Source organism: Tyto alba, unplaced genomic scaffold (genome assembly GCF_018691265.1).
Source record: "Tyto alba isolate M040663 unplaced genomic scaffold, T.alba_DEE_v4.0 Super-Scaffold_2, whole genome shotgun sequence".
NCBI classification, from domain to species: Eukaryota; Metazoa; Chordata; class Aves; order Strigiformes; family Tytonidae; genus Tyto; species Tyto alba.
In genome coordinates, this window is record NW_024881282.1 from 21,928,549 (window position 1) to 21,953,979 (window position 25,431).

Genomic DNA, 25,431 nt, shown 5'->3' on the forward strand with positions numbered 1-25,431 from the left:
CAAAAAACTATTACCATCTCATTTTCTGACCTATGTGAAATGAGTTGGTGGTCTCAGTCCAGCATGAAGTTTTCTTCCAGCAGAAAAACCACCATCACAATTGGCTATCTTTTGATAATCTGAGGAAGAGACCAAAAGCTTGAGACAGAGAGTGAGAGGTCTTCCCACTGGAACCTTGGCAAGCCATCTTGGTGAGAATCCTCTAAAAGCTGTGCAGGGGCTGCCTGTGCTGCCTCATCCATGGAAACCTTTGGGTTTGTAATTTTGAAACTGTTCAGTTTGAGCTGAATTTAGAAAGCATGTGTTTCATGCACGAGAAAAGACAAAATTGTATCTGTCAGATACCTTCTTCCTTTTGTCAGGGTCTCTGGGAATAGCCCAAGTAAGAGAAGGGATGTGACCTAGTGTTTTGTCTTAGCAAGACAGGGGCACATTGGTGCAAATTTAAGCTTGCAAGTTGAGACGTCAACAGCACGTATATTCTGATCCAAAGCAAAATAATGGACGTTAATGTTTGTCCTTAGATGTGGGTTTCTGTTAGCCCTGATGGGATGACTGGACAGATTGATTATGTTTCTCCTACCTCTGCCTTTAAAACAATGGGTGTTGCTGTAGTTTCTAAATGTTTTATGTTTCCCTAGATCTAGATGTGTACAGATAAACACACAGGAGTTACTTAAGTAACATTCTTGCTTTCATTTCATATATTAGCTAGTAGAAGAGTGGTGATGCTTGGGGGGCAGTAGGAAGCTAAAGAATATAGTACTTTGGCAGAAAAATCTATTCTTTGCTACATCTCTCTCATAGGATAAGGATTTTTTTAGAGTAAGAAAGCTCATCTCTTGGGAAAATAAATACCTTTCATCTAAGTGCAATTTCCCAGTTCTGGGATTTGTTTTTTTTTTTTTTTTGTTTTGTTTTGTTTTTTTTTTTAGGATGACTTAATGAAGTTATCTTTTAGGTGGTTAATGTTTTGGGGGTTTTTGAGATCTTGACTTCTGTAATCAGAAACAAAGTATGGCATAAAGTAACTAATCTGTTAGCATCCACAGACCAGGCGGTAGAACTTAATGGCTATCAAAATCATATAAACTTAGACTGAAGTTTTCTTCATAATGGTGGAATTGTGTAATTTTAATTCATGTAAGATTTGTATAAAGTGAGTATATTCTGTGTGAAACAGTAAAAACTGTAGGAAGACAATAATTGTGTTTTTTTCTAGTCATGGTTTGTATTTTACAAAGCAAATGCATAAATATCTTGGCAGTAACAACTATTTAAGTAGTTAACTCTGCTGTTTTGTTCTTTTTTTTTTTTCTTTCACTGGGTATATGAAAGCCAATTCACCATTTCCATTAGAGCAAGGGAGATGTTGATTTTATTTGTTATCTTTGAATACTGGTGTGCTTGAATAGTTAGTTTTTCCATAAGTCTTTGAAACATGCCAGTAAAATTCTTCAATAAATAAATGTCAGTCCTTTTAAAATTTCTTATTTGACTTGCATATTCCTCAGTTTTTTTTAATTTCATGACTGAGAGCAATTGAAAGCAGATTGTTTATTCATGCTCTGACTGTAGCAGGAAGGAAATAAGAACACTTCATGTAATTACCACAAAGTGCATCAATTATAGTTTTAATAATATTTTGAATTCAGTTATCAAGCATGCTTGAAACCTACTGCATTTTGCTGCCTTCTTTTCCTAGTATTTTTTCCACTTTGATATCCAGCTGTTGGACTTCTTCCTTTACTCAGAGTTCTTATTCCACACTAAAAATAAGCATAAGCAGAAGAGTGTCCACAAATCTGTTTTCATCAATTTGAAACCTCAACAGCAGGGGAAAAGAGAGGATGGACTTTGCAGCACACTTGGAAGTTTTCAAGTAATGGGCACAAAATAGAGGTCCCTCTCTGGTACAGCAACTTCTGTGCCATGCCTGTTACCATTTAAAAATGCATCTTTAATATTAGTTTGTAGCAGTCCTGACTATACAGTCAGTATCCTGTCTCAACTAAGTGATGAACACCTCTCCAGTGGTTTTGTGTGGTGACAGTAAGATTAGTCTGCAATTTAAATTAATAATAGATTTTGCACCGAAACTATTTAAAGCGCTCACATGGTGCATCAATACTTAAAAACATACCACCACCCTGTAAAAAACTCCTGAAACCACCCCCAAACAAACAAAAAAACATACAAAATCTCACAACTCATACTTGTAGGACTGCATCTGAGACACTTAGCTGAAACGTGTTTTGTTCCTAAACTTTCAGACTAAATTCCCTGTCCTGTTTCTTTGTGCATGGTGTGAGTGGGTGCTGAACAGATGAATGGCCACTTGGCAAGCCAGGTGTGGAAGTGGGTAACAGTGCTGGGCTCCTGCTTCCCATTCCCCTCTTCCTACCTCGTGCCAAAGGGATGACAATTTCTTAGCCTTTGTCAATAACATCCATGTCCTAGTTAGTCTGGGATTGTGTTGCTGTGGATGTGACTATTTGCAGTATCCTGTGCTAGCACAGGTTTGCAGTCTAATGCATTCCTACTGTGCAGCTCAGCTAAACTGCTGCTGTGGGATGAGTGCTGTTTTTTAATAAGCTTTCAGGCAGACAAGCTTTAATACAGTTGGAATGTAGCTTCCTGGGACCTGGCCTCTTCCCAAGGATACCTGCTGCCAGGTTTGGGATTAGCGGGAACCTTAAAGATGACCTTTCAACAATAAATGAGGAGAAGCCACTGCAAGGGTGTATATATATATATATTTTTTTTTTTTTTAATGTAGATAACTTAGTCACTTTCCAGGCTCTGGCTGTAAGTCACTTATATGCTTTAGTCAAAGTTAAATATATAGAACTTTTACCATGCCAATTTACCATTTTCCACATTAGAGCTCTTGAATCCAAGCAGGTCTCCCTCATCAATATTCAAGGATTACTTCAGAAATACGGGCATGCCCTTCAGTCCTGTTCTAGTGCTTACAAAACTGTGGTCATGAAAGAATGAACCTAAATGCTTAAATAGTAGGAAAAGCTGTGCACATTTCTAGAAAGACATTAGCAGCTTTTAAAAGCAGATTGTCTTCTACCCTGTTTAAGTATATGAAAAGATAATAGGCATTATTTCCCCAAAGGTATTGTAATGACTTACTGGTGATTTGCTTTCAGAGGAAGAGAAAAAACCCAGCCCAAACCCAACCACTGTTTTGGTTGTCAGCTGTTGCATGTCCCAAGGTTTTTGCTTCCAGGGTGTTTTTCTTTATGTGTGTGCTTTCATGAGATCACAAAACAGTGTGTGTGGCAGAAGCTTGTTATCTTGCATAGAACATGCTTTCCTGTGAGTTGTAATTTACTATAATTCTAAATATTATGTAGTTAAAATAACATTATCTAGTGTTTATTAATGCTCCTGTTTACAGGGAACATGACTACTCCCCTGCCGGCCTTTCTGAGCATTTTGTTTGTCTTAAATTAAACTTTCAAACTAGTAACTAATCAAAGTGTAGAAATGATCAGAAGAGACTGCAAAACTAAGTATTGATGCTTATGCCAGTGACTTTTCAAAAAAAAAAAAAAAAACCAGGAAAAAAAACCCAAAACCATGCTTAATGCACCCCACCCGCCCCGCCCCCTCCCCAAAAACAAAACAAAAAAACAAACAAACAAAAACAAACAAACAAACAAACAAAAAAACCCCAAACAAAACCGAACAACAAAAAAATCAACCCAAAAAACCCAGACTTCCCTGTTCTTAAAAGAACTGCTGTGCAAATCAGAATCCATTTGGTTTGCTTTCTTCTTGGATGTTGCTGTTGGCAATGGCCTGTTAGGTCAAACTGCTGATTGACTAATGTCTGTCAACTTTGTACAAATTCAGATTTGAAGTTAGAAATACAGAGGATATTGCTGCAGTACTACCAGCCTTTCAATCAGAGAGGTAGAAATCATACTGCTTAGAGATCTCTGAATTCACTATAGAGAAACCTATAGAGATATGTAAAAATCATGTGCTTCATGTAAGCAAATCATTGTGAGGCCACTTTTTCACTCTCTCTGAAGGGTCATAGCAATCAGGGGAGGTTCCTGAGGGGGGGGAAAAAGCAAATGTCACTCCAATCTTCAGGATGGTCAAGAAGTAGGATCTGGGAAATTACATGCTAGTCACTCTTGGCTGGATTACTAGGAAGGTGATGGATCTAATCATCCTGGAAGTAATTTCCAAACATTTGAAAGACATGAAGGCGATCGGGAGTAGTCAGCGTGGATTTATGAAGGGGAAATCATGCTTAGCCAACCTGAAAGCCTTCAATGATTTGCTCGATAGATGAAGAGTAGATGTTGCTTCTCTTAGTGAGGGTTTCAACACTGTATCCTGTAACATCCTTGTACTCACACTGATGAAGTGCAGACTAGGTAAGTGCACGGTGAAGTGGACTGAAAACTGGCTGGGCTGGTGGACTCAGAGTATTATGATCAGTGCCACAAAGTTAAGCTGGACACCAGTCACTAGTGGAGTGTCCCAAGGGCTGATACGGGGCTCAGTGCTGTTTAACACAATCATTAATAACCTGCACAGTGGGACAGAGCACACCCTCAGTGAGTTGGCAGGTGATTTCCAGAGGCGCTTTCCAACCTCAGCCGTTCTGTGAATGATTTAGATCTTCACCATTTGCTCTGTCTTGAAAAATTCAGTTACTGCTTTTTCAAAATCTGAAATCCAGATCATGACAAATCAATAGAAGAGAAGCCGGAGGAGGGCAGAGAGACGTGGGAGCAGGTGTGAATAAGAAGAATATGAAAGATCAAATACTAATATGGAGTAAGGAGTGATATGAAGAAAGCAGTGAAATACAAAACCTTTACAGCAAAGGGAGGACATTTTTGCTATGTATCGGCTGCGGCATGATGAGAAGGATGACATGGTGCCATTTTCTTCTCCTGAGGAAAAAAGATGATGTATCCCCAAAAGTTTTTTCTGGAAGCTGTGTGATCATAAAACGAAAAGATACATTTCTGCTGGATCATCAGATTAAACCCATGTTTGGGTATGAAATGCTTCTATAACCACAGTATCACTAGAAAGAGATACCAGGGTCTTAAGAGATTAAAAAATGTATCAGTTCTATAGGATTTAAGTGTTAGAGATTTCTATTTTTAGAGCTCTTGGATTAGCCCTATGTCTTTTATTCTTAGCTGGATTACTATTCCTATTGTGCTAAAGCACTGAAATCAAGTGGAAAAGATAAATGAAAATACAACTGGAAAAGTAGATTGACTATTGTATTTGGGTCTTCATTGCAAGACTTCCTGGTGGTTTTGTAAATTAGCCATCTTTAAAGATAGCAAACAGAATTTTTTAATTCATAGGTCATCTCCATTAAAGCGATTCTTGATTATGGATATAATCTTTCATACCTTTTTACAGGTTGATCATCCTTAATCTCAGATCTTACAAGCAAGTGTGAAGTCATTTAACAAGTTTTAAGTAAGGATTGTGAAAGGGTAGAGTAAAACTACCAAGATTTATGATAAGTGATATCAAGAGATATATCCGAACATAATTTATCCAAGAAACCAGTGTTTAGTGAAAAATGGGAAACCAATCCTAAAAGTTCTTGATAATCTTTTACCACGCAATGCTTGTTAGATTCCTATTTATAGTAAGATGAACTGCTGAATAGGGGAACTTTTGGTAGCTATTTTTTTGATTTCAAGTAAAAAGCTTTGTTATCAACTTGATTCAGAGGAAAACAGGAATGCAAGGAAAGGTGAGAAATCTCAATTTCAAGAACATTTTTCAAATCGACATCTCTTGGACTACTGCTTTTGTTCAAAGCCTGATTTACTTGATTGTCAAGTGTAGCCTGATCTGAGTATCATAAAGATGAGTAATTTTTTTTTTTAGTCTTTCGTTATCTTCTGCAGGTGTTTCCAAAAGGTCTGGCTACCAGTTTGTCTGGTGTACTGACTTATGTTTTGTTTGCTGGAAACTGAATTTAGTTTATCAATAATTTTCTTGCTTCTTAGCTCAGTATTTATTTTCCATGAATAATTCTCAATTAATCCTCTGTGGTGATAAAAGTCAACTCTCGCAACCTTGTCATTGACAGCTGGTGGTGATACTAGCAACACTTTTTTTTTTTGCTCTATTAATGAACATATCTTGTTTTGAAACTCTAGTAAACACCATATTTGTCTCAAGTTTAAATGGAGGGTACAGGTGGAGTGATGTATATATTATTAGAAGAGCTTTTCTCATTTACCTAGCTAATGATGTGACCAAACCTAGGCAGACTTGCTCTTAAGCTGTCACTGCCTAGAGGAAAAGCAAGTAAAGTTTCTGAATTTGGAGTTCTGTAGTCAGTGTAAGCTTCTACATCAAACTAGTACAAGATGCAAAAAAGAAAAAAAAAAAACAAAACCAAAAAACAGAAAAAGTAAGGCTGCTTATTTAACCACCAGTTGTCTTAAGGACAGATGAGTACAACACAGGTGAGTATTTTGAGATGTGAAGTTACCTTCCATGATTATTGATATTTTAGTGAGGTATTTTTCACTTACCTGCTGCAGAACTTGTGTTGCAGACACGAGAAGAAATGGAAGCACAGTATTTTTTCCTGACGTTTTGATGTCATGGTAAATCAAATAATTTTTAACCTGTGATCTCAGACCAGTTCACAGGTAGTGAAGATCTGTTACAAAAGAGGAACTGCAAATTTTAGTCTGAGAGTAACTTGTAGTTCTTCATTTGGCTATAAATGCTGTTGTGAAGAGTATAGCTTTTCTTTCTTCTCCTTCCCTTAGAGCCCTTTGGTGCTATGTAGAATGCTTCAGGACTGATCTTTATAACCATTTACATCTTTATCTTATGGTGTATCAAATCAAGGCAGTCTTTTCAGTGCCTTCCATCAAGAATTAATATAATTGCAGTGGCTTTTTGTCCTTGTCTGGTGGAACATATATGTAACAGCAGCACCAGAAACACATCCATCCACGTATTGCCTACTGACTTCTAAATAGAAAACAAGGTGGTTCTTTAGAGTTCTAGATAGGAGAAGTGATTGCATTTGCTACTCTCTAGGAGAAATAGCTGAAAAAAATGCAAATGGCGTTGCATGTTGCACAAGAAAAACCCTTTATGTTGGTCTGCCAATACTGTGTGCCTGTAGTCTGGCTGCTTAAGACAAAGCTTAGCTCAGCTTGCCAGTTTTTTTGTTAGTTCCCTCAGTAACCTTTGTATCTGTTAGCAAATTTCAGATATATTTGTTAAAAAGTTATGGTATCAAATGAGTCAAAGTCTTTCAAATTTCATGAAAAGCAGATTTCAAATAGAGGAGAACATGCATTCAGGGGGAAAGGAATTGAGAGTTGTACCAGGGCCACTTCAGTTTGGCTTGTCTGCGGTCTAAAGGTAGTGGTTTGCTGGCCATTCTGGTGCATGTCTGTCTCTGCTGGCCCTGTAGGCTTGGTCATCAGAACAGATAGCAGGTGGGAAAGGAGCTTGAGGATTCTGGAAGTGGGAAAGGAAGGCATAGGAGGGAAATGGAATATGTGCAGTGAGAAATGCAGGAGGGGGATCTAGGACTTAGGTGCTGAGGATGTGGGCTTCAAGAGCTGCAGCCATCAGAGAACACCTCGTCCTGTTAAGACGCTCCAGACTGAAAGATTTAATGACGAAAAAGAGAATGAGTGAATTAATACGTGAAGTATGTAAAAGATTTTAAAAGGCATTCTAGAAACTTCAGATCTAATTCCTATTGTAAAGGTAATGAGCTGTACAAGCCAGATGGGGAAAGTATAAACGTAACTTCTGGTTCTGACATAAGAGGTATGGAGGACCAGAAGCTCTTTGATTGCAAATATACCTTTGAAGTAAGATTAGTCAATAAAAGTGCTGCAATAGGATTTAGTAAAAACCCTGGAATACAATTTTAGAAACAGTTTGTAGTTTAGTTTTGTTGGATTTTTTTAATACTAAATACGTTGTTAAGGTTGTGGTAAAGTTATGACTGCAAAAAATGCTGTGGAAGATAGGAATATAAATTGTTCAAAATACAGGAAGTAGCCATAATAATTGGTTTGTCTGCATCCTGATCTAGAAAGAAAATGCAATGATGTATACTCACAATATAGAGGAAAAAATGAAAAGATAAGAAAAGAGTCTTCTGATGAAATCTGAGAGGTTTCAAAGTAGCCTTTGAAAAATTCACCTTACAAATAGGGCACACTTGTCCCATATAAAAGCTTGCTCTGCATGAACTCCCAACTTTACCAAACTTGCTCTGAACACAAGTGACACAAAACATAATCTTCGGGGCATTGTTGAAAATACTGTGTGTGTTATGTGCAGAAAAGTGCTTTAACAAGTAAGCATGAGAAAAGCCCAGACAACCACTGGAAGGTGCATAGTAAAAAATGCATAGGTGTTTTGCCTTTTTATTTTTACTTCATCCAGAACAGGTGGTGTTATGTATTGGTCAATACAAGTAGGATGACATGGAAGTGATGAGAGTATTATTTAAATGAAAAACAAAAATAAAATAGGACTGTTAAGGAAAATTGCATGGGCTGCAATTGCATGCAAACTAAAGAGTAAATAAGGCAGTTTTCTTCCTTTGTGTGAAAATATGAGATTACAATACTACTGAATGCCTGTCAACCTGCAGGAGCCGCTCCAACAAAGTGAGTGAGCAAAAATGGTTCACAGTGTTTTTGTTAACCGTTCAAATTCCTCACTTGGGAGGCAGAACTCTAAATTGAAAAAGGAGATAGTATTATATCTGGAATAATGTAGTACTTAAAACCCAGTTGCAGTGCATAATCTTCTCTTGCACTTGATCCTGCTCTGATGTGTCTACAGCACCCAGAGTCATCCTGACCTGTGGACAGAGTAATTGCTTGTGTAGCAAAACCCACAGGAACTATATTTCTGCAAGACTATTTGTTTCTATTGAGTAAATTTGTTATTACACTTTTGAATGATGTGTTAATGTTATTTGATATGTTAGATTTTCCTGCTGTAATAATGTTTTTGCCTATGGTATCTACCTTTCCTTCCTTGGAGAGTTAGTACAGAGGGTCACACCCTGCAGCTTGTCCTCATGTACATTTTTAGGGAGTGTGAGATTTGGCCTGAAAAGTGTAATTAATTTTTTTTTCTTTCAACTTTAATTCAGTTCCAGTGAAAGTGATAGAAAAGCCTATGTATTAGACTACGTACGGGATTTAATAAGTTATATTACCCAAAGTTGGCAGTAATTGAGTGACAGCAACTGAAAGAAATTCCTGGAGTGTGGCCAGAGCATAAAAATGTAATAGTGAGGCCAACAGCTTTCATCACGCTGAAACAGAGATAAAATATGGCAGAAGGGCCTCCCTGGCATAGATAAGGCATCCCTCTATCTTCTATCCTACCCAAATACTTTCTGTACTTTTAAAATATTTGAGCATGTGTGCTTTGATAATTTAGGTTTTGGGTTTTGTTTGACTGTTACTGGTAGTTTTATCAGTTTCTGGGTTTAATGAGAAATTTATTTAGATGCTTGATTTATTTTTTTTAAGCAGCCTAAATATTCTTTACAAGCTAATTAACAGGCAGTATTAAATTAAAATAGATTTTCTTAGTTTTCCAGTGCTTTTCACAATTGATGTGGTTTTTAATTAAAAAGAAGACTTTAATGTTGAGATTTAATACATGCTGAGTTCTGTGGAACTATTGTTTTCACCAGTGTTTGTGGTGGTCTTTTGATGATAAATTATTTTAAAATATCAAATCAGTTAATAAATGTGACTGAAATTATCTTAATTGTGAATACACAATTTCTTTGAATTCAAAGAAATAAATTAACTTCAGAAAAGTGCTGATACTATCACTTGAATATGATTGTATTGACACTTCCATTGTGCTAGAGTACTATTTACCATTGAAGTAGTCAGTTTTGTTCAAAGTGGAAAGAGAATTGAATTATTTTCTTTAACTGCAAAATGTTCAAACAAGTCAGTTCCAATCCCAAAGAATACAATAGGGGAACATCCCACCTTGATAATAAGGAAATGTTTTGGTGTATGGTATAATTACTTGGAAGATCAACAGAGTTGACAGATGGACTTTAAGAAGCGTAAATGTTTTTTGGGTCATAGACCCTGAGATGGGGTGTCAATTTTGCAAGGCTAGCTGAAGGCAAGTAGGTTTTTGCTGCACAGTTTTTCTTGTCAGAGGACCTAACTGCGAAGTGATAAACCACATCAATATATTGAGATTTCTGCCGCTATGTCACGGAAGTGCTCTTCCAAGCAGACTGCAACTTGGTAAGCCCTTGCAGTTATCTTTCAAAATAGTTCTGGGTTTTTTTGTTTTGTTTTATTTTTTTCCCATGCCATTGAATTATGAACTTCACAGTAAGACATTTTTAACTTATTTCTGTTTCATGCTTCTCAGGGACTTGCTCTCATACAACTGAAGGGGTTGAATTTTTTCATAAGATTGTGGGGTTGTGCATTTGAATCTGTTCCTGTATTGTTTAATATCAATACTTTGAAGTCTAAAACATTAATAAGTCATTCATTCTAAATCTTAGTAGAATCATTGTTGAGGCCATGATTGCAAAAGCAGAATAATTTAGGGATAAAATCACTTTGCTTAATATTGTTCTTTTAAAGTTAAACTGCTTTTTTAAAATGAAAACTGCTGTTGTACTTTTTTCATTTATCTTGACTCATCACAGGTAGAAATGGGTGGGACAGCCACTTCTGAAAATTAGTGGCACAGCCGTCAACAATGCACAAATATTAATGGTTAACGAAAGACCCTGGTGTGACTCAGCCCATCACTGTGAACCCTCTACCGAATAATGTTTTAGTAGCCAAGCTCTTCAGTATGGTAATATCCAAATGAAAATTAGTTAGGATTATACTAAAACCTTATTAAAAAGTGCATTAAAATGGAGGTATAAAGAGGGTAAGTCTGCTCATAAATACACATGGAACTACTACAAACAGTTAAGTAGGGGGGAGAGGTAGCAACTACATTATAATACTATAGATAATTCAAAGGAATTTTCGTTACTCATTGATAGGCATGTTTAAAATCAACCTTTGAAAACTAACGAGCTCAGGAACAGCCTAGTAGCAAAAGAATACATAAAGTAATAGTTCCTACAGACCTGGTTTGATGCTGAAAGTACTAAGTATCAAAGATCACAATGGCTAAGCTTTCCAAAAATGTCGGGTGTTTTCCTCACTGCTTTGTGTAAAACTTAGTGGAAGGAGGACCCAACCGCAAATACCTTTCATGGAGCATGAGAAAATGTCCTGTGATTTCCAGACGTCTAGTGTGCAGACACAGAATAAGCATTCATCTCCCACTCCTATGAATAACTTTGTGAGCAACAGGAATGCTGTCTTTTTTTGATAGGATCGCATCTCATCAAGACATAGATTGGTATAATTTTCATGTTGTTTGTATTTTTATCTTCAAAATAGAAAACCACATAAGTTCTAAAGTCTGAGTTTCACCTCTGAATGAGCACAAACATTTTCACTGTATATTAAGAAGCAGTATGTGACTGCAAAGTTTGTTCAAATGGAACAAGGATTTTAAAAAAAAAAAGTAGCAGTCCTGGAGAAAAGATGTGAAGAAAATGCATGGCTCATAACCTTCACTTGAATCAATAGCCTTACACAGGGAGTCAAGACAAGATACCATGCTGGGATTGTATAAAGTGCAAGATGCTGTGCAAAGCATATAAAACAATCCCTCCACTATATTTAGCATTAGTGAAGCCTCAGCAAGAGCAGTGTATAATTTGGAGCATTCAAGTTCAAACAAATAGATGGCCCAAGGTAGAACAGCTGGAAGGAAGCAAGAAGAATGATTGTATATCCAGAAAAAAAACAACCTACTAGGAAACACTGAGCAGAAAAGAGGCATTTTAATTGAGGAGATAGGACTGAGAAGAGATGTAGAATTTAAGTGTACGGAGTCCTTGCGGTGAAGGAGTGGTTGTCTACTCTTTCTGCTGATGTGTGAGAGGCAATGGGAATAACCTCATTAGTTGTGTTAGAAGGAAAGGAAAAACACTGCAATAGAGAGAGAGTGGATTGCCTGGGAAATCGTGCAGCCTGCATCATCAGAGACCTCAGGATCAGAGCGAACAGAGCGGTATCACGTGTCAGGTCAGGCAGATGGATGAAGATGCCTGAAGTTCTTTGTAGATCTATGAACCTGTCGGTACAGCCTCTCATTTTTCAGCGCCTCTTTTTGAAATTAAGCTGCTGCTTAGGATTTCTGTTTGCACTTCGCAAATAATGATTAAATTAGAAGTACCTAAAAATATTTCGGTGAAGGATCTTTGTTCTCCCTTCAGTAGCAACAGTGATTAAATGCACAAGATGAGGATTTGTCTAGGAATCACACAAGGAGTCCTACAAAACCAGATTTAGGACAAGATAAGATATAGTGCTGTGCCATGGTCACAAGGCTGTTCTTCCATGAGAATGAATTATTCCCTCGCTGCTGAGTTGGGAGGGTGGGGCTGGGGGTGATTGTTCTTAAATTTCTTTCTATGGGGTTGTTAGTTGTTCTTTTGGTCTGTGAAGTACTCAGCTGTACATGGCTGCATGGCTCTTCATATTTGGTTTAGGATCATAACAGCTTTCTCATTTGCATTTGTCTGGCGTGAGCAAGTTATTTCACTTGACAGCAAAAGTAAATATGCTTATATTAGAACAAAAATGAGTGACTTAAAGTTGATCATTTGTAGTTATTAAAAAAGATAGCTGTTTTGAAGTAGTGTGTTTTAAGAACACAATACAAAAATTGCTGAAAGATTTTGCTTCACTTGCTCAGTCCGAGGGATTTGCATAAGCACTTTAAGCTTGCATTTTCTCTGGATAATTGCAATTAAACAGAAATTTAACAAATTTAACTGAAGTTTGTAAAGATTTCTCCCTTCTGTTTCTAATGACTGCTTATTTTTCTTTACAAATAAATTTCAAATGCCCAAAGAGACAAACTGGGGAGTTGTTTTGTTCTGCCTTTTTTTTTTTTTTTTTTTTTTTTTTTTCCAGATGGTGGACTTGAGTCAAAGATATCTAACAAGACTTGCTGACCCATGTTTTGACTTTTGTTAGAGGACTTGAGTGTTTTTCAGTGAGTCCTCAAAATGCTTATGTTTTAGGAACACCAATACTGTCCCTGTACTGCTTTCTTGTAGATACTCCCCTATTGAACTTAAATACTGATTAATGGTCTTGTTTGAAAAATTCTTTCCACTAATGATGTTGTTCCAGGCTACTAATGTGATGATTTTTAGGAATGGGAACCTTCAGAATAAGACCTCTGATTTTAAATTTGGGGGGGTTGGGTGGGGTGGGGGGTGGGATGGGGTGGTGGTGTTAATCTTTTTGATGATGTATCTTTACAGTGATGTGATGATAAATATTTTTGTTTGTAGTAAGAATTTTCAGTTTCAAACAACTGTTTCAGTGAAGGGCCTTTGGCTCCAGAGAGGGGTGAACTGCTGTGAATGGTTATTCCAGATTGACTGAGGTTTTTTTATTTTGTGGCTTTAGAAGACTCCTACACGGATTTCTAAATTGACTGTATTTTAAATGTTTTCTGTAAAACTTGAGAGAAAAAAAAAAAAAATCCGAGTGTGAATCAAGCTGTTGATACTTATTTTGCTAAGAAGTACAGTGTCATCAGTTTTTGCTTTCTCTTCTCATCTGTACCTACCTTGAATTTAGGGTAGATCATCTTTGGGGCAGAAATTGTTACCCAGTGCTGTGCTGATTAATCATCTGGCATAATGTAGTCTTTGTGTGAATATGGCCCCTTGTCCCTATCAAAATCCAAATAGTAAAATATTTTAAGGTAAAAATATTACGAGGATTTACAAGTATTTTTGTAGAGTATTATCAACCTGTGAAAGTGCAGGGGGAAAATTATACTTTAGGTCAATGTATTACTTATCTGAAAATTCTAAGTGCCTGTATAATGTATCGTTAACTCGACTCAAAAAAATATTAATTAGGCATGTAGCTTATTAACCTCAGATATATTGAATCAGCTTTTGTAAAAGATACACATATTTTCTTTGAGTCACTTCCTATCAATAGAATGGCTTATGTGGTGAAATTATGTGTTTTCTTACTTAGCAATTTGAATTGCTTTAAACTTCAACATTAAATCTGAATTTAAAGATTTATGCTGCTTGTTTATTTCTAGAACTTTTCTAGAAACAGTCAAAATTGAATGCTTTGTGAGCTGTGTGCCCACATACTGCATTTTTTTTTTTCCCCTGGGTGAAGCAGTACTTACCTGGAGTGTATGCCTTTATTTAAAAAACAAAACAAACAAACAGCAAAACCCAAACCAAAACAAACCAACAAACAAAAAGGGGTTGTGGTGGTGTGGAACACGAGTTCTCCTGGATATCACTGAGCTAATGCAGCACAAGTTGGATCTGTTATTGCTGTTGGAAAGATAATGGGATCTATCTTACCTTTCTGATCACAATCAAGCTATAACATTTACATCTGTCTTTAATTTTCTGTCAGGGAACAGATGCAACATCTCAAATTCCTTTTATATATTTTGTATGTGGATTGTACAGTTTCAGAAATCCATGTCGGAGCCTTTCATAAGCAGTAGTAATTAAGTTTCTCATTGAAATTTTTTGCTGCATTATTCATTTTTTGCACTTTGTTTTGCATAATATGAATTACTGCTAGATCAATATCAAATTGTGGTCTTCTGTCTCTTTGAATGTGTTTACACCAGAGCCTGATAGATTCAGGAAGACTTGAGAATTTCCTAGAATACATGTTTGGTAAATCACATTAAGATATTAGTATTTATTATATTAACCTTTAGGTAGCCTAAACTGTCTTCCTGGGGGTACTTTTTTCTTTAGATTGATTTAAACTGGGAAAGCAAAGCGAGAGCTGTAACTCAACCTTATTATAATTCTTACGGTTCACAACTGAACAGTAGCCCCTGTTCTGTCCAGGATTTACAGTATGAACGGGAGTCTAAATTGTTCCATTTCAAATCAAGTCTAGCGTACTTTTTCAGTTCTAGTTGGGAGTTTCCCGATCTTCTTCCCTCAAAATGAGCACTGCAGGTTTGATTTCTATATTCTTAGTATTCGAGAAGTCTTCTGACTGCAGATGCCAAGACTGGATTACAAGAAACAGGATGGCAGAAATGTAGGATTAAGAAGTGAGTGGTTATGTTTCTAACCAGCTGAACTGTAGCTCAACTCTTTAACTCACCTCCCTAGTAAAAGAAAGAAAAGGAAGATGGAGAGAAAAAGAATGTGAAGACAATGCTTTCCAGTTTTGCAGCTGTCTGAATTGGTATACATTTACAAATAGGAATGATTTAGATTGTTTTTTTTTCTCTCCAATATAAAGTGATATGGTAATGTTTATCTGTATCTCACTCAGGTATTTTATTTATGTAAAATGTGTCTGCAGATGTGCCTAATGACCACGGGCAAAGCATGTTGTAGAGCTGCATTCCTGCCCCTGTGCTGGGGATGCAGGTGGTGGGCAGCAACGGGACTGCCTCCTGCCAAAAAGATCTAGGGTGATTTTTGGTAGAAATCTCGGTGGCTAGGCGACTGCCAGCTCACGTGGGTTGAGGACAGACACCAGGGTGTCAGTTAGAGAGTGTGGTGCTGGAGCACAGAAATGCCAAAAGGAAACATAAGGAAGATGCAGTCAGGGAGAGCCTGTGTCTGGGTCCTTGCACAGCTTTACTGTGACAGAGAAACTTGTCATTTTGATCAAAACAAAGATGGTTTAAAACTGGCAAAACAAAGCTTAACTAACTTTTCAGAGACTAATGTTTAGGTTTATCGTGGTATATGTATTGTATATTTATTTTTTTTTCCACAGAAACCTGCTAATATTTTAGTTATGGGTGAAGGTCCTGAGCGAGGAAGAGTAAAAATTGGTATGTTTATATCTTTGATAAGTCCCAGTGTAGCATTTAAGTTAGAATGTTCTGAAGGTGCAGTTGTACCACCTAAAGTAGTCACTGTAATACTAGTATGTGCCTGGGCACATTGCCTAAATGCTGTTTTCTGAGTGACTGGCTTCTTGATATTAGCCCCATGCACCAGTTCTGATGATGAAATGCTGTAGCCTCATCAATGAAAAGTGGAAAATGTCATTATATTTTGTTTACGTGGGTGTGTGGGGTGGGGGATTTTGATATGGGGATAGAGATGAGAGCTAGATAGGGGAAAGGAGGAGAAAGAAATGGGATTATACAATTTCCTCCATTTACCCCTGTAATGCCATGACATTATCTTACTGCTGCTTATAAAATCTAAATAGGGAACTACTCATTACTACAAACCTTAAGTTTTATAATGGAATCAAAGGTGGCATTTAGCCTACAAAATGTTCTTGAAAGGGTAGATAGGTCCCTTGAAGATGAATGCAAAGGATATTAAAGTCCAGAAAACACAGTAATCCAGCCAAAATGCTTAGTGAGAACTACTGCTAAATGCTCAAACTGCGGTGTACCCGGGTAGGAAGGACCCAACACTTTCCCCACTATTGTAATGTTTTCTGGTGGGAGTTACTGTTCACAGTGAGAGGATAATTTGTAGAACTTCAATTGTTTTAAATTAAAGTAAATAAATAAATAAAAATTAACTGTAGTCTAACAGTAATAAGCTATACCAGGCTGTGCATTAGTGTGGCAGTGCTTTGACAGCAGACTGCTAATGCACAGCCGATTTATATTTGCTATGGTAATGCAGCCCCGTTTGGAAAGGGTTTTTTTAAAGCTAGCTCATCTTTTTCACTTCCCTCTGGCTTTCTTTTATGAGATTATTCTTCTGCATTGTTGCTCTGTACTCTTACTGTTTTGTTTATCTGAACTACATGGTTAATCACTAGTATAATGATTCGGGGTAGGATTTTCTTGGAGCGTTCAGTGCTGCTCTAGTCCTTCCCGTACCCTTTGAAATCCAAGGAGCAGATGGGCCAGGGCTGAACACTTCTGCAGATCCTACCCTGAAAGTTTTTAGTGCCCTTCCGAGGTTTAAGGTTGACAGTAGAGATTGAGGTCTTCTCCGTACAAAACCGGTACAGCATGGACAGCGGAAGGGAAAAATCTCTTACTATTACCTTATTCTTCATGGAGCGGTTGCTTCCAAAATTGAGCATCTAGGTCATCCTCTGGGCATGTTCATTTTCAACGGTGGTGGTGATATTTGCTGTACACAACTACTTGTTAGTAATTGCACATAGACCACCCATTTATTTCTTAATTTATAATTTTGAATTAATTTGGGAATAACTTCGAACATAACTAAATTTAGTCAGACTCTGTTAATGGACAGGTGAAAGATTCTGTATCGGACCACCAGTCCTCTGAGCCATCCATTCCCAGCGGGGGAAGAGTGGGAGGGGGACCCTGGATTTCTAAGCATGTCATCAAAATGTAGATATTATTTTTTCTTATTTTCTTAAGATCTTGCCACAGCAGGAAAAGAATGCAGAAGTTATATCCATACCAAGGGCTTCCACTTTTCCAGTGTAACTAATTTTTCTAAAAAATACATAACTGGTATTTAACTTAAAATAATTTTATAGGCTTTTTGTGTCATTTTTGATTCATAAATTCACCTTCTGCCAACAATTTTCCTTATTTTTCAGAGTTACTAGTGACTTGATCATATATTGAGTAATCAATATTTTAATGTAGAAAACTGTAAAATGTTTCTCTTTTTAAATGCATTAAAACAGTCATAAATAGGAATGCATGTGATAAAAAATGAAGGATTGTGTAGTCAAGTCAGAGACCCGTATTTACACTGCAGTTTTCCCTCAACCAGTGAGCTATAGCGTGTAGGTCCTTTTCCCTCAGAATGGCTACCCATCTCCTTTCATTCAAGTCTTTCTCAGCATGTGTATATCCCTGCACCACAGAGTCCCTCTGTTTTGGGATTTGGAGAGTGGTGGGTCGGGAAAACAGTTTCCTGGGAGAAGGTGCATATTTTAGTCTCTGCCCAGCTTTTCCTGTATCACTTACATTTGGTAGTTCAGACAGCTTTCTAGACAGTTGCATACTAGCAATTCTAAAAAGCGGTTTTTAATGATATAATGCCCCCAAACAGAATTTTAAAAACACAGTCTAAATGGTATTTAGTACTGGTATCTTGATACTGGAAATACATCTTGACAGAAAATGAGCAGGGAGGCAGATGCTGGGGGCTTAGTTGCTGGTTTTGTGTGAAGGAAATCTTGCTACAGTTAACTTCATGAAGGGGGAGCTTTTGTGATGTGCATGTATGTATTATAAATCATTCTAACCTTTGCAGAACGTGCATTTTGCTCACATTTAAAATACTGTTTCTTGAAACACCATCCTGTAACAACAGAATGTTTTACTGGAGAATATCAGGTAAAATGAGTCAGGATTTACCAGTGTCCTGAGAAGTGAGTCGATGCACTTTTTCAGAACAATGGTTAATTCTTTGTTTGAAATGGCTCATGTTAGTAATGATTTATAATGATATACTTTATAGGTGATGACATCCAGTAACTTCTACAAAAGCTTTAAGAAAATCTGCTCACAGAATTCCTATCTGCTACAGTCTGCGTTTCCATTTTATTTAGCAGTGATGGTAGCGCTAACAAGTAAACTCATTCAGTTTGTTTAACAAAACAAAAAAGGAAAAATTGGTAGTTTTCCTCAAATTTTAAAGCATCTCTCTTTGAATTTTGCAGCTGACATGGGCTTTGCCCGATTATTTAATTCACCTCTGAAGCCTTTAGCAGACTTGGATCCAGTAGTTGTAACATTCTGGTATCGAGCTCCAGAGTTGCTTCTTGGAGCAAGGCATTATACCAAAGCTATCGGTGAGTAAATTGGACAAAAACTTAGTATTTTGTTCTATATGTAAAGTCTAACCAAATATTGAAGCGTTGATAAATAGCACAAAGGACAGTGGCTGAGTTAAAGGTACGTTACTGATTTCTTGAAAAAATATTAAACTTTGACACATTGTGTAGTTTACTGTGATCTCTGGCTATATATAGGAATGATACATTTCTGGGTTTTGGCTCCAAATGCCCTGTGACGCAGCAGAACTTTATACGGTTTTCACACAAGACTTTCATAAATGCTGTTAGAGGCAACACAAAATATGGGTGCATCTTCAAGCTATTAGTATCATCTCTATTATGAGACACAGTGCATTGATTTTATTGCAGCGCTTTTTACCCAGTGTAAGAAATACATGAAATGAGGAATGTACAGCTGAAACTAAACTGTAAAAATAAGCTGTGTTTTAGCCTCTCTGTGGCTTTTTTCAAAGCACAAGTGTGAACAGGGTCTGCTTAAAGTGGTGAGATGTGGTCAGTGTCGTGCCACAGGCTAGGAGGCTGTGATGCCGCATCGGGCATATCCAGCAAAAAACCAAACCAACCTCACAGAACGCAGGGGCTGTGAGGACGGCATTAGTTACATCGGGTTAATGCTGCGTCCTCCTCACCACTTCACTCCTACTTACCAGTCCGAATTTTAACAGCTTCGGCACGGCAGGGCTGACGTCGCTCTGCCAGGCTCTGCTCTTGCCGTTTCGGGGGCGAGGGATCGCCGGCGGCAGGAGCCGTGCCGTGGCTGTAGGACGGAGGAACCTTTCGTGGATGTGAACAGCTTTGCAGTGGGAGGGAGAGAGGCTGTAGGGAAGAGGACTGGCAAGTTTTTCTCTTGCTGGCTGGTATAAAAGATATGCTAAAGCCTGGCAACCATTTCTGGGGTAATAAATTCCCCTGCAACGCTCCATGTACTTAGCACAAACATGGAGGTTGTATGTCGGCATACATGTTCTTTCTGTAACCTGAAATTCTTTCCTCAGACCTTAGCCGTTGCCTTTTTTTTTTAAGATCATGTCAGTGTTTTTGTCAGAAATTGTAATGTTTGACATTAGATGTATTTTCATTTACTTTTCTGTTAATAGTCTATTTCTTTTCTATATTAAAGAAATGTATGTTCCTTTAAACGGCCTTTTTTGGGTTTTTTTGCGTTCACATGTTCCTTCACTTTACTGGCATTTTCTTCTGCTTCCAGCATGTGAAATTGCATGGACAGTCATAGCCTGTAGTACATAAATTTTTTTCAGCATATATAAAAACTGACTGTATACAAACACTGAGTAATGGGGTTATGCTCTCTGCATCATTTGCTTTTGTCCTTGTTCATGACCTTTTCTTGTTCATTCAAGGTTCAGTGTAGTATTACTTTATGTAAGTTAAAAATTGCGCTTGTACATACTAGAAAAAAAAATCTGAAGAACAACTGGGAAAATTCAGGCTATCTGATTTTGCCGATTGGGACACAGCAGTTAAAGGGGTTTGGTTTTAATGAATGTTATCAAACAAAGAGGTGAGGTATGTGGGGATGAAGTGTTTTTTTTGTTACTCTCTTTCTGCAAGGTTTTATAGATAGCATTGGGCTTATTCTAAAATCACTGCTTTTCAACTTCTCACTACAACTGTATTTTTTGGGTCACTTAACCCACATTAAACCCAGCAGCTGATCAGAGAGGGCACGTTTCCTGGCGGGGACAGGATAGCAGTCAATGGGCAAGACGTTGGTTGGCTTTTCTTCATTTGTATTTTATGTGCAGACAGTTACCCAAAGAGTTTCCTCTGGTTCTCAATCAAATTATTTTTTTATAGCAGTAAATGGTAACTACACTTTAAAAACCCACAAAAACTTGTATGATATTCTCTCAGTTCCTGTGTAGTTACTAAATTGTATACCTCTATGCATAGCTAAAAGAAGTTGAGGAAATGTTGCACTTTTACAGTAGAAACTTGAAATTTTCAATGCAGGGATCTTATCTCTGCTAAGCTATACACTAACATTCTACCTCACCAAGATGCTTTTGGAAAGATTAATTTGATTTTTTTCATTTCTGTTCTTTTCTAAAGATATTTGGGCCATAGGGTGTATATTTGCAGAGCTGCTAACATCAGAGCCAATATTCCATTGTCGACAAGAAGATATCAAAACTAGTAATCCTTATCACCATGACCAGCTGGACAGAATATTCAATGTAATGGGATTTCCTGCAGGTACATACTGTATGTTATCACTGCTGTTCAAAGAAAGATATCTTTATTGCTTTCTTTGCATATGAAGGTGGCAACTGATCAAAGCAACAAAGCTGTTCAAACACTATCTTTATTTCATGAGTTATAAATCTACAATCTAACGGTCATATTGGATATTTTACCCATAATTAATGATAGGATCATCTGTGCATATATATGTTTTATAATTCTAAAAGATCATGATTAATAGTGGATGATTAAAAACCAGAAGGAATATTTCTGTGTTTCTTCAGTACTGATGGTAGATTTGGAAAGCAACTGATTGGATGAAACCAACCAAGTATGTATACACTTAGTGCGTATTTTGCAGATTTTTAATTCATACTAAATTAAACATAGCATTTGGAAGTAAGGGAGGGTATTTCCATGGACGTTTTTCCTCCTTGTAGAAAGCTTGTCATATGGAGAACATTTCTTTATTCCAAACCGGAACAAAGAACAGGTTCCATGAACCAAAATAAATTACAATGTGAATATCATTTGTTGCATTTTCCCCTCAGTGTTGGTCATATCTTGTTTTTCCACAGGCTGCCTTGCATCTTTTCAGTTAACGCTTTTTCTCCTGGTGTTCACATAATCGCAGATGTCAGAATTACAGGGGCCTTATTTTTACTTTTTGGTCACCTTTCTCCTCACTGCTTGTGTTCCCTGATGTTGTCCATTTACTATTAATAATCTTTTCCTTTACTGTTCTTGGTGGTCTGTCTTCTTCCTATCATATGAATTTTGTGATCTTTATCTTTGTGTGGTTCTAGAATTCTGTTACTAAATGCACTCTTATTTTTCTCTTTTTTTTGTCTGGTATGTACTTCATTGCTTCTGTACTCCTGTATGACATTCCTGAAAGTGTTGCCTTTGCATAATAAGTACTTTTTTGGTTTGTTTGTTTTTTTTATTCCTTGAAAATCCTCCTTATTTTTGCTTCTTTAAAAAATACTGTCCTTTTCTGCTTTCAGCCTAGAATTTTACCCTTTTCTTATGCTTTTCTTAATTCATGTGGGTTTCGCATTGTCTTTGCTTAGCTTTCATAAATAGATGGTACTCTCATTATTGTTTTCTGATTGGTTTCAGTAATCCTTTCTAATGATCTACATTTGATTCCCCCCTCCCCCAAGTCTTTTGGTTCTTACCAAAAAATACTATTTTTCATTTAATTGCAGCAAATTTTTTACTTTTTAATTGACACTTGCCATATGTGAAACAATTTCACATGTCTTTGGAATAGGGGATAGGGAAAGAAGAGAATCTAGTAATTAGTCTCTGATTTATTTATTCACTTCATATTTTTAAGATGCCAGTGTTCTGCAGTTGTGATAAGACTTAGGAAAGATTTTACTTGAATCGAACTACTTGCTCTCAGAGCCTTTTCAGGAGTTACACAGCACAATACATTTGAGGCTAGGTGCTGGTAGTGATTTTTTTTGTTTTGTTTTTAAATCCGTTTCAGGTTTTGTCTACACAGAGGTTGAGATGAAATATTCTTTGAGTGTGCAGATGTTACTTTTTGTTAACCTTTTGTTGGTTAATAGTGTTTCTTTTATGTTGAGACAAAAGAAATTTACACAGTACCCCTGGGCATTTTCCTGTAACTAAAGACAGTGCTGTCAGAATAGAATATCCTTAGAAGGAGAGAGTGTTTGCAGGAGTCTTGTGTACTCCTGTCCTGAGATTGTGACTGTGCCTGAATAAATTGAATAACAGTCCTGAAGGGTGCAAGCACAATGGCTGACATGTTGTTCTTCTGTGTTGTCTTCTGGGCATATGGTGATCTTCACTGTAGCTGACAGCTGGTTTTTTAAGTTCTTGAGTTAATCAGCACACAGCTGGAACGTCTTAGGTGTTGGTATTGTGAAGATTTATTGTGAAGAGGTGATGAAGGAGTACAAAGAAATAAGTAACTGCAAGGTTAGAGAAGCAGGATGAAGAAGAAAATCGGGGCTACGGAGATACTTGAAAAGCCTTTGTTTTACTTGGGGGGTGGGGGGAAGAAAAAAAATTATTAATAAATATTGATTTTGCAGATAAAGATTGGGAAGACATAAAGAAAATGCCTGAACATTCAACTTTAATGAAAGATTTCCGGAGAAACACGTAAGTCTCCTTTGAGTCGAACTTTCTTAAGAAAGCATATCTTACTTTTCCCCTCCTACCCTAAATTTCATGTAGCTCGGGTTATTTTCTATGTATATGCCAAACAAGGACTATGAAATGGTTATGACCTAGATTGTGAAAAAAAAAGAAAAATCACGTTGTTTCATAATGGTGAACTTGGCCTGCTGAGGTGATGTGAATCAGAAGAGTAGTCAGACACAGACTGTAAATGGTGAGGTGGCAGCTGTGAAACGGGTGATGCCAGTAAGACCCCACAGAGCTTTGAAGATTGCTAAGCACAGTTTGCCCCAGCTGTTTCCAAATCTGTGTTATGGCAAATTATTTTTCTGTGATAGCTGCATGAAAGGGATCTGGTAACCTTACACTGTTTCCAGCAAACAGTGGGTATAATTGTCAGGTTTGTTGTCTAGGGTAGCTTGTGAAGGGTAAAGAAAAGAATACCTTTCAGTTTTGCTGTCATATTGCCAGAGTCTAATACCTCCACTTAAGACCTTACCTGTTGCCTTGTTTCCATGCCAAGGGATTTGGGGCTGTACTGTTACATACATTTCTTGCATCTGCCATGCTATTGTAACCATGTGGAAACCTTATTTCTGAGCTACTCTTCAAAAAAGGGAATTCATAGATGTTCTTGTAGCAACCTGTGCATTACAAGGAGGGTGTTAAGATAGGCTTAGTATTATCTCCGTGTTTACTGGCATTAGAAATAACATAGAATGAAACTCTCTAGTAGCAAAATTGCTAAAAGGCGGTTTAAATCCAAGTGATAGTTCGCTGTCTGTATGTGGGTTAAAAGTGTTCTTTTTGTGGAGATGCAATCTGTTTACAAGCATGTGAGGGAGAGAAGTGCATTTCTGTAGTGTCTGAATGATTTTTTTAAGTCCTCTCTGGTGTTGGTAGCTGTGTTTTTTCCACGCTTAGTGGTTTAGCAGTGGAGACTAAACTGATCTTTTTAATATGTTTTGTGGCTACTAAGAAAGCTTTGCAGTATTGGTGATTTGCATATTAGAGATGTCACACATTTTTCCTTTTCTAGGTATACCAACTGCAGCCTTATCAAATATATGGAAAAACATAAAGTTAAACCAGATAGTAAGGCATTCCACTTGGTAAGTTCTTGCATGCATAAAAAAATAAATAAATCAAGCTCCTCATAAATTACACTTGTTCAAAGTGAGAGTTGAGCTGGTGTCAAGTACACTGTGACTAACTTTATTTTATAAATAATATACCTTATAATAACAGGCTGTACTGTACATCTTGGCAGTCCATAAAAAAGACTTTCTCTGTATCAACTAGCTTCTATTAAGAGCTGTGCGTGCTTTGGCCAAAATGACCAGACATTTCTCATTTGCTCTCCCAGTCTTGCAATTTTAGAAATTGTTTTAAATAGAACAACAAAGTTAGATGCAGAATAATCACATGAGAATAGCTTAAAACACATACTACAGTGTTTTCTCTTCTCCCTTCAACATTTTTATTCAGCATGTTTGTATTTATACCAAAAAGCAGTGATGGTCTCCTTTACCAGGCCACTGCCACCCCTCCATCCTTGGTCATATCTGTTAATGCTGAGCAGGAGGATCAGGAGGTGAGTTTGAGCGTGGACCCCTAACTGAACACGCTGCTCAACTGCTGTCTCACCCACTCGCTTGGTCTGGAGTTCTGCCCACCTTCCCTTCAACAAAACTGGTAGCAAGAGAGAGCACTTCATGCGATTTGGATGGTGTCAGTGTCACGCAAGCTAAAAAGCAGAGCATTTAATAGTGTAGACATAGCCATGCTCTTCTGTACCTCCCATATGTCCAGATTGTCAGCCAAGTACTGTGAAGTTTATTGTTAATTAGCTCTAACAGAATCGTCTCAGTCACTGCTATCTGTCAGAACAGTGAAAATCAGATCCCATTTAAAAACCCTGGTCTTTCCTAAGTAACATCGTAAAAGCTGTATTCAGGGGCTGTCAAAATCAGAAGGTGTCTTAGGTTTGCACTCTCACTGAGTCCAGGCTGAACTGCAGATGAATGCCTTGGGCCCCTCCACCACAGCCGGAACAAGTTCAGCAAATCTCTTGGTACCGGTTCTTCCAGAGATACTCCAAGATCCTACTCTTCTACAAGCTGTTTCACAGCCCTTTTACTCTGCATCGGAACAGATAAACTGTTTACATCAGCTATTGTAA

General features: G+C 37.3%; 1 protein-coding gene across 8 annotated transcripts in view; it reads left to right on the top strand.

The window, feature by feature from the left end:
- The window catches only part of CDK8 (cyclin dependent kinase 8), an 81,510-nt gene that overhangs the window by 44,400 nt on the left and 11,679 nt on the right, over window positions 1–25,431 (top strand). For 6 of the 8 annotated variants that reach the window (XM_042792520.1, XM_042792521.1, XM_032990727.2 and 3 more), the window contains exons 5-9: window positions 15,897–15,954; window positions 18,747–18,878; window positions 20,958–21,101; window positions 23,162–23,231; window positions 24,289–24,361. In XM_042792520.1, coding sequence (XP_042648454.1) covers window positions 15,897–15,954; window positions 18,747–18,878; window positions 20,958–21,101; window positions 23,162–23,231; window positions 24,289–24,361 — 477 coding nt within the window. The remainder of the gene's footprint in view (window positions 1–15,896; window positions 15,955–18,746; window positions 18,879–20,957; window positions 21,102–23,161; window positions 23,232–24,288; window positions 24,362–25,431) is intronic. The other 2 variants (XM_042792522.1, XM_032990729.2) reach the window with 2 other exon arrangements.